Source organism: Thunnus albacares, chromosome 19 (assembly GCF_914725855.1).
Source record: "Thunnus albacares chromosome 19, fThuAlb1.1, whole genome shotgun sequence".
NCBI classification, from domain to species: Eukaryota; Metazoa; Chordata; class Actinopteri; order Scombriformes; family Scombridae; genus Thunnus; species Thunnus albacares.
The window spans coordinates 19,729,014-19,743,487 of NC_058124.1; the positions used below are offsets into that span (position 1 = coordinate 19,729,014).

At 41.9% G+C, this 14,474-nt stretch overlaps 1 protein-coding gene across 1 annotated transcript in view; it reads right to left on the minus strand.

Annotated features, from left to right (window-relative positions):
• ext1b (exostosin glycosyltransferase 1b) overlaps positions 1–2,797 on the minus strand; it is a 116,376-nt gene extending 113,579 nt beyond the window's left edge. The window contains exon 1 of the mRNA XM_044335185.1: positions 904–2,797. Within this exon, the coding sequence (XP_044191120.1) occupies positions 904–1,847 (944 nt within the window). The 5' untranslated portion in view covers positions 1,848–2,797. The remainder of the gene's footprint in view (positions 1–903) is intronic.
• Positions 2,798–14,474: the final 11,677 nt, after the last annotated feature.

Genomic DNA, 14,474 nt, shown 5'->3' on the forward strand with positions numbered 1-14,474 from the left:
GTGATAATTAACCCATTATGACAGATTTACTTGCTCTAAATAGCTTCATAATTAAACAAGGCTGTTACACACCACACCTTTAAGTGAGAGGCAGCATTTTGCCAGGACAAGGTCACAGTAACACTGATACTAATTTAAGAGCAAGAGCTCCCACTGACAACTTTCACTTAATTTGCACAAAGTACAGGGTGCAAATCAAACGTGTCCGTGCATATCCTGGTAAAGGCTGCACAGCTCCCATTATTTTAGGTTGGAAGGTGTTTGGGGGGGGGGGGTGAATTCCTTCATAGGAAGAGAGGAAGGGAAGAGGAGGAGAGGGGGGGGGGGGGGGTGTCCAGGGAGCTAATAGACTGGCTGGAGATATTTTACTACATGCTTGAAAGAGAGCAAGGAGGTGGAGTGGGGGGGTAACCCAGTCATGTAGTGGTAAAGAAAAGAGTTGGTAGATTATGACCAGCAGAAATTGATAATCATAAAGCCCACAATTATTAATTTACTCTCTTAAATTTGCAGAATTTTGACATCTATTTGTGTGATTTATAAGTCTAGATTTTAATTCCAAGCTTTAAAATGTGATCAACTCCATTCAGCTGGCAACAATTAGAAAAAGAAGTGGACTTCTGTTGTTCTGCATTACTGAAAAATACCCATTTTCAGTTAGGAATTATACTATTTAAGTCAATATGGATGACTCCACAAACACACACACACATATACACACACACTGTGCGCCACAGCGTGAGATCCCTGACGGCTGCGCCTGGAGCTGTTTTGGATGTGGATGAAAGCTCGTTGCGCACGGATTTTGTGCGTTAAAAAAGCCTGAGATTACAGCAAACAGCATTAAACAAGCAACGTTTCAACTCTTCAATTAACCAACTTCCTCAGTAGCTTCCAACTTACTTGTCATACTCCGCGTTGTCCTTGTCACAGCGTGCGTCCTTGTGCTTCTGCCAGTCTTTGCCATGCTTGCAGGTGGTGAGCAACACCACATCCTCGGCGTTGTGGACGTGATATAAGGCATTCCTGGTGTCCGAGCCGATACCTGTCAGGTAGCGCTTCCCCTTGAACACCAGCATGTATTTTCTGAAAGGCGGGATGGAGTTGTACTTGAGGTACCCCCTCTCTCCGCCGGTCCTCGGGTGCTCCTTGGAGAAGAGGGGGATGGACACGTCGAAGTTGGGCCTGAAGTTATCGGTGCTGATGCTGGCTTTGGCCAACATGGCCTGACCGATGTCAAAGCCCAAGTCTTCCGTATAGTCCGGCCACGTCCCCGAGTACAAGTTAAATATGAGATGGTTCCTGCCGTCGTTCCACAGGGGCAGGTTCTGAACCTTGGTCTTCAGGTTGTGGACGTATTGCGGGGACAGCTGGTCCCGGTCCAGCGTGTCCAAACTCAGGACGAACAGACACGCCTGTCCGGGGTCTGAGGTGTAAAACCTAGACCCCTCTATGGTCGATAAAATATTCTGGTAACTCTCTGAGATCTTCTCCCCCTTCTGCTGCGGGTAAACATAAACTTTGAATCCGTTCTTTTTACACAGAGAGAAATCAAAGCATGAATCCATGCGGCACCGTTTGCCTTTGTAAACACTCGTGTTGACGTCCCTCTTCTGCATCGGAGATGTGTGCAGGTTGTACTCCTCGGTGTCCGTGTGATCCCAGGGCAGGAAAGGTTGTAAAGGGTCCGAGAAGTGAGGCCAGGGCTGGTCGGGCCGGTACCCATTCCGGCTGCGGTCATGCCGGCTCCTGCTCGCCGCTGGAAGTTGAACCCCTCCGAGGTAGAAGAGAAGCACTAGACATGCACCGGCGGAGAGCAGGATCAGGTAGCGTTTTTTGGCCTGCATGTGTCCTGGGAACAGGGGCGAGTTGTTTAGGAATAAGAAATGTAAAGTGGCCCGAAGTTAGGCTCTCACCAACCCCGGCTACACCGCTCCATCCTCCGGCAGCCTCCAAGGATCCCCAACCCCCCTTCTGCGTATTCGGTTCCCAAATCCAGCAATTGATCCAGTGCATGTGGGCGATTTTAAAAGTATTGTCCCTCTCTCCCTCTTCTGTAGAGTTTCAGCATATCGCACAGCGCCTACAGCGAAGGCTTGGGTGCACCTAGAAAGATGAGTGGTGCCCGGACTCTGTCTCGGACACAATCATACGCGACTCTCTTCCCCTGCGCTTCTTCTCACCCTCATTCAGACTGGCTGTGTGGGGCTATTCAAATGGAAAACTGTCCGACAGCCGTCTGGGAACTCTCTCCCTCCGGATGAATAGCGGCAGGGGTCCCCGAGGCTCTCCCAGACGGAAAAGGTATACCCCGGTTTAGATGTTAAACTCGGTATAACACATTCACCGGGAGTGTAAAAAAGCCCGTCGGTGTGGCCGCCGCGCTCAGATCCAAACGCCTCGGGGTGATTTCGTCCTATTCCCCTCTTTTTTATCACTCCATAGTCTCGGGTGAGGAGAAGCAAGAAAAAACCGGGGAAAGCGTCGTAGCGCAGGGGCAGCTCAGCGGTACAACTGTAACCTGACGAATCCCTGCATTTCTCTTCTTATTTATTACAACCTCCCCACACAGCCTCATACGCGCTGATATAAAATAAAAACCTCATCGGCGGGGAGCCGCGCAGCAGGCGAAGTTATCCGGTCGACACGAGCAGCAGCAAACGCTGACCTCACACCGGGTGAGTAGCTGAGAAAATGTTCAAAAAGACGGGATTCCTTGATCCTAGTGTCCAATTACCGAGTGCTCAGTTGTTCCGATTGTTAGTCGGTAACATTCCAATCCCGACACGACGGCAGCTGACGTGACGTCCCATCCAAGCGCACCGGCGCCTCTGATTGGTCCGTCTGTGTGAGCGGAAGAGGCGGGACTTCGGGGAATGCACCCATTCATAACCGGAGTCCTCCGCATGTGCAAATTATCTAATTGTAAAACCTGTGGAAGTTGTCTGGAGTTGAGCCAGAGAGCAAAGCAGCCTCCGAGAAAGAGAGACTGACACCGAGACGTTTCATTCTGATGCTATTCAGACAGAGTCACGTGTTTGCCCTCATTCTGGTTTCCTATTTCATACTCTGCCTCATCATTTATGGGCATTATTAATGCATCCATATGGTTGATTTTAATGTGTGTGTGTATGTTACACTTTTATTCATTATTTAGATCCACATCAGCTTTCACAAAGGGGTCACTAGTTCTCCCGGGGTCCAACACAACAACAGCAGCAACAAAACATGCAGTGATTTAAAAATCACACTAATCAATAAAACAAGAAAACAGAAAAACAAGTCAAACCTAAGAGATCAGAAAATGAGTGAAATAACTCTGGAAAGGTAGACCATACAAACAAAAACAACATTGTCAAGATACAGACAACAAAGGAAGCAAAAGAAAATAAAAAATAATCAAAAAAAGTTAAAATTGCAATAACTACAAGTATCATCTACAGTATGTAGGATTCATCAGAGAAAAAATCTACTTGGAAATAAGCCTGGACTTAATTGTCAGTTTAATTTAAAGTACTTTGGTCAATATTTGTTGTCTTTATGTGCTCTATAAACTGACATGATTTGACTATTTGCTTATGAGTAGGATATTTATCTACTGTTCCTTAACTAACACTAACATAACACTAATCTAACCTAAATGTGTCCAATTAACATCTTGTGGCCATAAATATTGAAAAAAATGTCCCCGAAAAGTATAAAAAAGGCGCAGGATATGTTAGCAGTTTTTCATATTCAGCACATACTGTAGATGTGCACATCAGGTAGTGCTCATATTATACATTAATTAATAAATAATTTTAAATTAATTAATTCTGATAATGGTTTAAGTTAATTTCTTTTCATGTTCAGCTCGCAGGTAGAACAATAGCATACAGTATTATTTATTTTAAAAATGAATTTATTTCATTTTTTATCATCTTTCTTTGACAGTCTGAGAAAGTGCTGAAGGTTGTTTTGTGCTCTCTGGTGTTTTACAGAGTTTATTTTTTAAAATAATGATAATTATTAGTCTTTATTAAACCAGGACCATGCACAAAAAAAACATTAATCTCAAAATGAGAAGAGATGATTTATGCCAAATTTAGCTATTAGCTAATTTCCATTAGCAAACAGGAAACATGGTGAGACAGGCGAGTACGGCATGCCCTGGCTGGACTCAAACTGGGGGACCTTACATCGCCATGGCATCAACCACCAGACACCCGGATGCCCCGTCTAAGTTGGCCCTGCTGATTTGAGTCACGGTCTGTTGTCAGACAGGTGTCATGGAAACACAGCATCAGTAACCCACAGCCCAGACGGTGCAAAGAAAATCAAAAGCCACTAAAGAAAGATAAGCCCTGAGCAATTTGCCTGAAACATGTTGTAACACTGATATCACCTGCACAACTCAGCATCTGTTCAAGAGAATGAGCTCGTTGTTAATTTGTACCAGAAACAAACACGTTAAAATAGTTAAGATATGAAGGTGTTTTAATGACAATACATTTGTCGGAAGTCAACCCTGGGCTTAAGTTTTCTCATATCCACTAAAAAAAACCCAAAGTGACACAGCAGAGGCGACCTGCTTGACAAGGAAATTAATAGCAGAGGAGTGGCTCTCGCTGAGTGTCACCATGCCTCATAAGCCAGCATAATCCTCCTCACTGCCATTTGGTGGCACAACACTCGGGCTGGGTGAAGAGGCCATCCTCATTTTTTATCGGCCAATTAGCTCAGAAGAGGGGGACTAATTAGCAGGGCTGGCTGGGAGACAGGCCAGGATCCTGCGGTTGGCCAGCACTCATCGTCGGAAATATGCCGGTGATGAAGAGGCCCGGGTGCTGTTCCAGAGGGCTGCTCCTGTCTTAGTGGTTGTCCTGTTTAATTCAATGTTAAGCAGTCCGTACAGGAAAGTTTTGTTGACTGGCTAAAGGAATATGTGAACACTGACTTACCTGTCTATGGCTGTTTTGTGCCTCATGTTGGACTATTTGAGTAGCTTTATATTTGCTCAGAGAGTTGCTTCTTACATGAATCTTTACTCTGCACTCTGATAGAAAAGCCACACAACTCGTAAACTTACCACAAGTGCCTCTTTACGTTCTTTTGATAATTTAGCTTTTGTTGACGCCTGGGGGGCTTTTCTCTTAATTGCTTGCAACTCTAATGGGAATAATGTCTGGTTGCTAAATGACACCAAGATTGTGTAAACCAGAGAAGATGGTGTAAATCTGAATAGACATGTTGTGTCTTTTTAATGTATCATGGGTTGTCATTATGCATTTCTTTTAGTCACAGGTGAGAAAGAGGGACACAGTAGCTTGAACAGAGGCTGCAATGTTAACCACTGCACCACAAAAGGCACCATATACCCCCCAGTTTATCCCTAAATCCCAACTGTTTTGGAATATTTTTGAGTTGTGGGGTTTCTGGATGACAGTGGTGAGCACTGGGAGTCATTCCAGTGAGCTTCGCCTCAATCCGCTCCTTCTTCCTTCCTTGTGTACACTTCTAATATTTCCAGCCCAGAAAAATTACCCTCTTCAATCACACTTTGGTCTCTCTCCTTTTGAGGGACTGCAGCAAGTCTGAGATATGAGAGGATGAGTAAGCACGGCCGGCGGTGAAACCTCATAAAATACATTCAATCGGTTAAAATCAAACAGTGGCTTTGAAATAGACACCAGCATCATTATGCGGTAGATTCTCCCTTTTTGCCCAAATGAAACCCTGGTGTTAGTATTGCAACAGGCAGGAAATCTTGGCCCACTAGTGGATGAAAGAAAATAGACGTAGTGACAAATTTAACATAAAGGGAAATAGAAAATGCTCACAGGTGTTAAATCATTGGTTTCTTTTGATATGAAGCTATTACAGACTGGTTGGGATGGTACACATCAGTATGTAATGAACAAGTCATTAAATTCATGCTACGTGATTTGTAGTACCTGCAGTGGTGAATTTCAAAGTTTTTGAACAAATATCTCCTGGCATCACTGTGTCAAATTAAAAGTGAATCGCAAAAGAACTACTGTACCAATATCACCTAAATTAGTATTATGTCATATTTACGCACAGTACAGTTTGTAGTATATACAGTATAATACACTATTCCTTAAGTTATTTTGTGTCACTTGCTTTTTGTTTAGATTTGTTTCTGCCCTTCATATGAACTCAAAAGTGGCAAGGATGTTCCCTTTCTTTCACATTTTGTGCCCTGGTTTTCAATGTAGAAGAGGCCTTGTTTTGTCTGTGAGTTATTATTGATGAAAATGGTTTCTGCAGATTGAGTCATTCAGAGGTTCCAGAAAGTACAAAAAGGTCCACGAGATACTGCTGTAAGGCTTCTTTTGCCTCAATTGAAACATTGTGAGATAGTCGATTTGTATATTTGGCAAATGGATGAGGGAGCTTTGTGCAGCTTCTACACTGTATATGTTGAGCCTGACTTATTTTCATTATTTTACAATCAGTAGTATCTGATAACAGAATAATTTTAGTAGTTACATGCCCTGAGTGAATAAACAACAAATAAAAAGATGGTTAAGCAGAGACCTGGATTACCTGTGGTTCTCCTGGCACTGATAAACTGTGTGTAAAGCACTTCCTCTCAGTGATGGCGGGCAACCATGATAAAGACTTGCAAATTCAGGCCGCGGTAAACAAATCCGCACGGCTGGAAGGTAATCTGTGGGTTCATGGAGTTTCAAGCAAGAGGAAGACAAAACAGCCTTTGAGAGTCTTCTGGCTGCTGCTGATCAGTTGCTGATAAACTCCCCCCTGGATGATGTAACAAGCTGGGCTCCTGGAACAACAAAGCTGACAAAGGGCATGTGTGTATGTGTGCACAGAGGTGTGCACAGGCACTCGTGGCCAAAAATACTGTATCGCACGGATGTGGCGTGTGTTTGGTTCCATACACCTGGCTTGTGTATGCACTTGAGACTATACTGTATCTTACTGTGTGTGTATGTGTGGATGGGGTGTGAATAACAAGTCGCAAATCCAATTGAGTTTACTCTTTAAAGGCTTGTGAAGTCCCTCCTAAAACCTGAGAATAGAGTTCCACTGATGCAGTGTGTAACCTTGCCTACATGGTCTCAAAGGGAGTGTGCTCTTCCATTGCAACAACACCGCTTTTATTCGGAAGATTCAGAAAATAACACAAAGGTTTTCAAGTATTCATGTCCAATCTTTTGTCTTGTCACCTGTGTGTTGTTATTCCCCAGTTTTTATCCCTGCAAACTTTGAGAGGGTAAAAGTTGAGAGAGATAGAAAATATAAACATATTATAATGAAATGCTGGTCAAAACACTGTCCAGGTCTCTCAACCTGAGGCAAAAAATTAATTCCACGATGTCGTCTCTTCTAATGGTTGACAATAGCAAACAGTGCAATGACAAACAGGCTAGAAGTTCTGCTAAAAGAGCAACATGACTGATGTAGCCGTGGCAAGTGAGTGGGAGTCAATCTGGACTTGGACTTTCTGTTCTCAGACTGCCAGCCTAATGGATAGCTTCAGGCTACTGAATGCTAAATGGTGTAGCCTTGGCTATCATTTCAAAGTGCTGCTCACTCCGTGTGTGGGATGCTTAGTGATCTCCCCATTCTTTATTTATTTAAAGTGACCTTTCGACTCCCGAGCTGAGATTGCTTTGGGCAAACTGAGCTGGGTTTAAATGTTCGGGGGTGTGGGAGGGAGGCCATCGTTTGTTGCCAGGGCCCTAAGCGAACTGCGCTGAAACTCTACAATTTTAACCCCAGAATTCTTCTGGGAAGTGCCGGCTGGCAGGCAGCAGCAAATGAAGCGTTGCAGGTTAGATGTGGTGATAGGTTTTTGTCCTCATTAAAACTGAAATCCCTGCCACTGCTTCCTCATTTGTATTCCACCGCAATTCATTCGAGGTGGATTTTGATTTGGGGGATTTGGATGGTATAAGGCCACTGAAGCCAGGAGAAAAAGAATGCATGTTGTAGTTTTGTCTTACGTAAAGCCCTGAAAGAACAACTTTACATACACTTTATACTCACTTGCTTTCCAACTTTATGATTAAACACAAAACATTTGTCTTTTCTCTGAACAGAATGACCGTATTCCTCTTCATGAAAGGGTCTGTACATCCCATGAAACACCTTCTTAAGCACACTTGCTGCAGAATGTGCCAATCACTCGAAACATCGGCCCCACTTGGGAGCTGAAATATAATGAGTGTCAGTATCATTAAATCTACTGTGCTGATATTAAATCAGTATCATTCAAAGGAGCTCATGCTGATATCATTGCTTCAGAAAGTGCTGATGCTGCTGTGGGACCTGCTGGCTACAGTATGATAGGATTTTGCATCCATTCAGAGATTCTCTGGTTCCCTCAGGGACTATACTGCACAGTAATCCACTTAATTTACAATTACCCATGCAAGCCGTACTCATATGGAATGATAAATGGACTCAAGTAATCCCACTGATAGAGCTAGTGAGCGTGTAAATGAGACCATATACACTATATATGGTATGTTTTCTATCCTACCATCATTTACTCCATATATACATGTTGTCGCATATAAACAGCTCTCACTTTAGACGCACATACACACATACATATTTACATACAGTATATTCACACAGTACATCTCCTCTCTGCATACTGTATAACCTCGTCCCTGTCTTTGAGAAGATGCAGGGGTAAAGCCCGTCTGTGCATGGTGAATGTTAATGTTTTAACTCCCCCTGCCAAAGATCAGAGCAGTGCTTGCTCTCTTCGGCCCTTTGAACTCTAACCCAGTTTTCACTGTACCAACCTCTGTCCTCGCCATGTCTGTTCTGTGGGCTGCTGGGTATTTGGCATTGCAGAAAAATTTATTGGCATGAGGACAATGAGATAGTCGGACACTACCAGTTTTGTTCTTGTACCTGCGACTATGAGTCGAATGTGAGGCTGTGCTTTGAGCTAATTGCTCACATCAGTATGCTAACACGTGGAGGTTTAGCAGGTACACTGTTTGTCATATTCAGCATCTTAGTTTACCATGTTAGCATGCTAACAGTTGCTGAGGCTGATGGGAACGTCATTAGTTTTGCAGGTCATAAATGTCAAAGTATTGGACAAACCGAAAGTTTGACTTGATGATGGCACTAGATTAATGGTCAACTGACCTATCCCACCATGTCCATGGTTGTTATTTGGGCTAAATCAGGTCAGTTGTTAAAAGTTATTTAGCCCGAAAAAAGAAGTTGAAAACTCTTATACTTGAAGAAGAAGACCAATCTTTTTCAAATCGTAAAGCTATTCTTATCATAGTGCATTATGCTTAATCACTAATGACACATTTTGTTCTCTGTATCACAAGGTTGGATGGACTTCCTTACAGACGAGAAGAAATAATCATCTCATGATATTCATCTATAAAGCTCTACTGTTGCAGCTTCCAAACTACCTCACATCTCTTCTCTCATTTAAATCTTGTAACTACTAATCTTGGCAAATTAAATGGAATGAAAAGCAAACTGCCCTTAAACTAGAGCATTTCATGCCCTCTGGAGATTTTAAAGCTTTATTATCTGATGTTTTTTTTATGACTCTTGTAGCTGTTTTTATTAATTCTTTGTTGACTGTGACTGTTTGGCTGGTGGTTTCTGTTTGCTGATTGTGTGCTGTGTATGACACAGTTATACAGGTCTCTTATACAGGTCTCTGTTATCAGATCTCTCTTGAAAATGAGATGTCAATCTCAATGAGACCTGAATGAATAAAGATTGACTTTGGTGAAACTTTGTCTGAGATGGATGTCTGTCCACATTTAGCCCAAATACAGCCATCTAATCTGTATGTATGGCTGCAACTATCGATTATTTTCATTACTGATTAATCTGCAGATTATTTTCTTGATTAATCAATTAATTGTTTGATCTATAAAGTGACAGAAAGTAGCTAAAAATGCCTGTCGCAGTTTCCCAGAGCTCAAGGTGACAGGTTGGAATCTTGTTTTGTTCAAGTAGCAGCAAAACCCCCAAATATTTGTTAGATAGAGAAAAACAGCAAATCTCAACCTGGACAAGTTGGAGCCAGAAAATATTTGACACTGTTGCTTGAAAAATGAATCAACTGATTATTTGATTAACAAAATAGTTGCAGATTAATTTTCTGTTTCTCCTCAGCACTAAATATATAAATTACATTGCAAGTGTGTAAATTATGCCAAAGCTACATACCTAGCTGATCTTGATATTGCATATATGTAAATATATGTAACACAGTAATAATAATTCATGCCGTTATTTTAATAATCACTGTAAAAACTCAGGGATCACCAAAGTTATTACAATTCATCTTGAGGGGAATATTAATGTATTAACCAAATTTCCTTGTAATCCATTAATAGCTGTTGAGACATTTTGCTTAAAACAAAATGAACCCCATGGTGGTGCTAGATGGAAAATCAGGGATCACTTAAGTCAGTAGGATTCATCCTCTGGAAACCATTAATAAATAAATGAACAAAATTACATAGAAATCCATCTCATTGTTGTGATATTTCAGTCTAAGTGGTGAACTGACTGACTGACTGACATTGCCATCCCCGGAGCCGTGCTGTCAGCGTGGCTTACACCGTAAATTCTCTTTTTAATTTCGTCCTTGTGATTCTTTTTTTCCCCTCTCACTTCTACTTTGTTTCTCCATATTGCAGTTTTCTGTTTAAGGCAAATCAGTCTGTAAATCTCATTCTCTCGCTCTCACTCTTTCGATTTCCATACGGTTCCTGTCTCTTATTTGACTCTCAATATCTTGCTCTTACATTTCTCTCACTTTACTTTCGCTCACACATTTGATTGGCCCTTATTTCAGTTTCTAGTCAAAGACATGCAAATCAATCTCCGTCTTTCACTTTTTAATCACTGTCTCTTGCTCTTTTTCTTGTTCCTTCTTTCTATCTGACTTACCCTCTCTGACCCTTTGACTCAGTCAATTGCACTCCCTATACCTCTCCCCTTTCTCTGCTTTGATTCACACATTTTAATTGCCCATTTCTCCATCTCCGGAATTAATGAAATCTTTACTCATACAAAGATTTATTAAGATTTAGAAAGGCAAGAAGGGGAATGCAAATACAGAAATGGAAGAAGAGAGCAAAACTATAAATTTCGGTCTTTGCTGAGAACAACAGATGTTGATAGCTATGATTATCCCATAGCCAAATAGCTCAATCACTCCTTACTAACACGGAATAAATCACAAAATTACCCTCAACAAAAGCAAATGAGAAACACATTTTCTCCCTGTGTTCATTTGCTGCCCAGAGCCTTTGAGAAAGACACTGTGAAGGAAACACAGCAGATCAAAGCCTTTTCTCTCGCCCTCTCTCACAGCAGTCCTTATACAGGGAACGATAGATGTGGGTGATGAGTTGACAGTGGGGAAAACGATGCAGGGAAAAAGGTTAGAATGACATGTGAGGACATGTTATGACTGCTGCCTAAACTTGACAGTGCAGGGTTAATTATGGATGGCCTCCTTAGTGTTGGCGAGGGCTCAACACTAAGTCGCAAAGACGACTGAGGCCCAGCTGCCTTCTGGCTATGTGCATTATAGGTTCTCTTATGTTTTATTACTGCAGGAGGTTGCAATGGGGTGGTGGAGTTCCACTTTGAAACGAGCTCTCTGACACGAGGAGTTAGCAACAGTTTCAGCTGATGTTTTATGGCTGACCCATTTTACTCACGGGTTATTAGCGAAGCACATCCTCCGAGGACTATAGAGCTGATGAAACGACTTAACAAACCACACTCAACATTGATGGAGAAACACAGCAACTTCCCCACTTACACTGGTAAGAAGATGTAAATCTTCTCATGTCCTTTGAAAAGAAAAGACTGGGAAATATGCTTATTTACTCTCGTTCGGAAGGTGAGATGAGAAAAATGATATCAATCTCATGTCTATGCGTTTATTACGAAGCTAGAGTAAGGATATGTTTAGCCTAGCTTAGCATAAAGACTGGGCACACAGGGAAACAGGTAGCTCTGTTCAAACACCATCAATAACTCTAATGCTGACTTATTAACACGTTGAATCTTGCTTGTATAACCCATACATAAACAGATATGTAAACATGTCAATTTGTGGTTTTAGCGGCAGCCAGGTGCAGTGACTGCGTGCAGCCTCCCATAGTCTTGTCATCCTTGTTTTTAGCCAAAATGTGTTTGAAAGTTTATCTGAAGATAATATGAGGCTTCAGCAGTCTGGGTTAGTTAGATAAAGTGGATATCTTCCACAGTTACAGTATTTTTAGTAAAAAAAATCCCTTTTGGGTCTCCACGGACAATGTTTTCCTGTTCAGCTGCAGCGGAAAGATTGTAACAAAAAGAGGGAATTTGGCAATAAAAAAACAGTGACTAATCTGTCTGAGGCCCAATATTAGCTTTAAATTAGCTTTGAAATACTTTTTTGCACAGTCCCCCATCACTTACATTGAAAGTGCATTATGAAGTGATCTCTTAATGGCAAGTGTGAACAGGAGGAACGATTACAGTAAGAACAACATGTGTCAATGTTCATTTTGGCACCTGACTATTGTTTTAGGACAGACTTGAAAAATTGTGAACCTATCCTTTAAGACTGTATGTAGGCTTCTCTTTGAACTTTATGAAGAGCCAGGGCAGCTGTTTCCCCCCATTCTTCAATCTTTATGCTAAGCTAAGCTAAACACAATACAGCTCTGTTGTTAACCCAAATGGGATTGATACTGATCGTCTTATATAATTTGCCAGTAGCCAGTGCAGTCAGCGCAATAACCACGTTGTTCTGTATTGCAGTTTTACAAATTGTTTTATGGCATTTCTTGCAATGTTTTCAATCCATAGATATCTGAGTATATGTGTGCATTCACTCAAACCTGTACATATGAAATCTTGAGAAAATAAAAGAGGGAATTCACAGTTTTCCCCCTATCCCTCCTATTGTATACACATACGCATGTGACTAAGCTGTGTGTTAAGTAAAGCCATATATAAACAACATTTTATAAACTTGCTCAAAGAAAAAGGTATATCCTTCCTGTGCTTTATCTCATTCCGCTTTTCAGTTCATTTTGCAATCAATCAAGGATGCCAAGCTGACAAAGCTTGCACACAAGCTGAGTTGCATTGATTTCTTAAAGGATGTCAGGCTTCTGTGGCCTGTAAATGTGCCTCTGAAGGATCTGTTGTATTCGCACATCATCGCTGACTGCAGATTCATACACATTTGATTGCCCAGATGCCATAATTAGCTTGGTCAGGCAAACAAGCACTCTGAAGTGGTTCTGCATGAGTCTATCCATTTAAGACATCTTGTCTTCTGGGAGGAGAGGTATGGATTGGAATAAAGTGATGTCAGCATGAAACAAAAACTTGAAAAATTTAGTCGATTTACTGTCCTGACCTGGCAAGGAGAAAGTTGCTCAAGCCAGGAAAGCACTGGATTTGTCTCTATTGTCTACAGTGTGGGAAGTAATTTGCCTGCTGTGTCTGTGTTTGGGGAAATGGGGGGTAGTTTTTGCTTTGTCATGGGGAATGCAGTGATTCATGCTAAAAGAAGCCTAACATCTGGCCTCATTAATCATTTCTTTTCAAGTCTGAGTTATCGGGGAATACTTTTCACTTTTCATCACATTCTCTCTCTCTCTCTATCTCTCTCTCTCTTCCTCTCTCTCTCTCTCCCTCTCTCTACCCCCCCACCCCTCCCCCTCCCCCATCTGCGCTGCTTGTCATCTGTTGACATTCTGGCATGCCTCATCACCCATATCACTCCTCCCTCCTCATTTGCTCCCTAATTTGTTTAGATGGCAGAAGAAAGAGAGGGATGCGAATGAAAGTGACTAAGGTGTGTAGGGAGCAAAAAAAAAAAAAAAAAAAAAAAAAAAAGGGGGAAGGAGCAAGTGTGGGAAAGGAGGACGGAACAGAAAGAAGAGCTGCAGAGTTGTAAATCAAGTTTGATGAAATCAGTTTGCATGTCGTTTAACAGTTAGGGAGTTCCTTATTACTCACTGAGCTCTGAGTGAATGCAGTGACACATCCATGCTACATTGCCCGGGGCTAACCAACACAGTTATAAGAACAACATTTTCCATTCACTGTGATGACAAAGCCCCCCCCCCCAACACACGCCACCCGTCAAACATCTACAGAGTTAGGAAATTGCCGCTTTTTTGACAAAGTTCCCATGACTGTTGTTGTGTCAACTGACATGTTTGTTACTCTTTATTACATTTTATGGCTGAACTGGAAATCCTAAGGGACGTGCCGCTCATGATGTTGACAGAGAGAGATTTACTGCGTATGATATTAACAATGGTAAAAGATAATACCGTGGATCATATGGAAGGAATGAATCACAAAGTGAAAGAACAGATCAAAACATGCCCTGCGTGGGACAATGCCACAGGTTTTAGGAGGATTATGAAATTTCAACTGAAATTGTAATGACGTGCTGCACTACAGGCTATTTGGTCAAC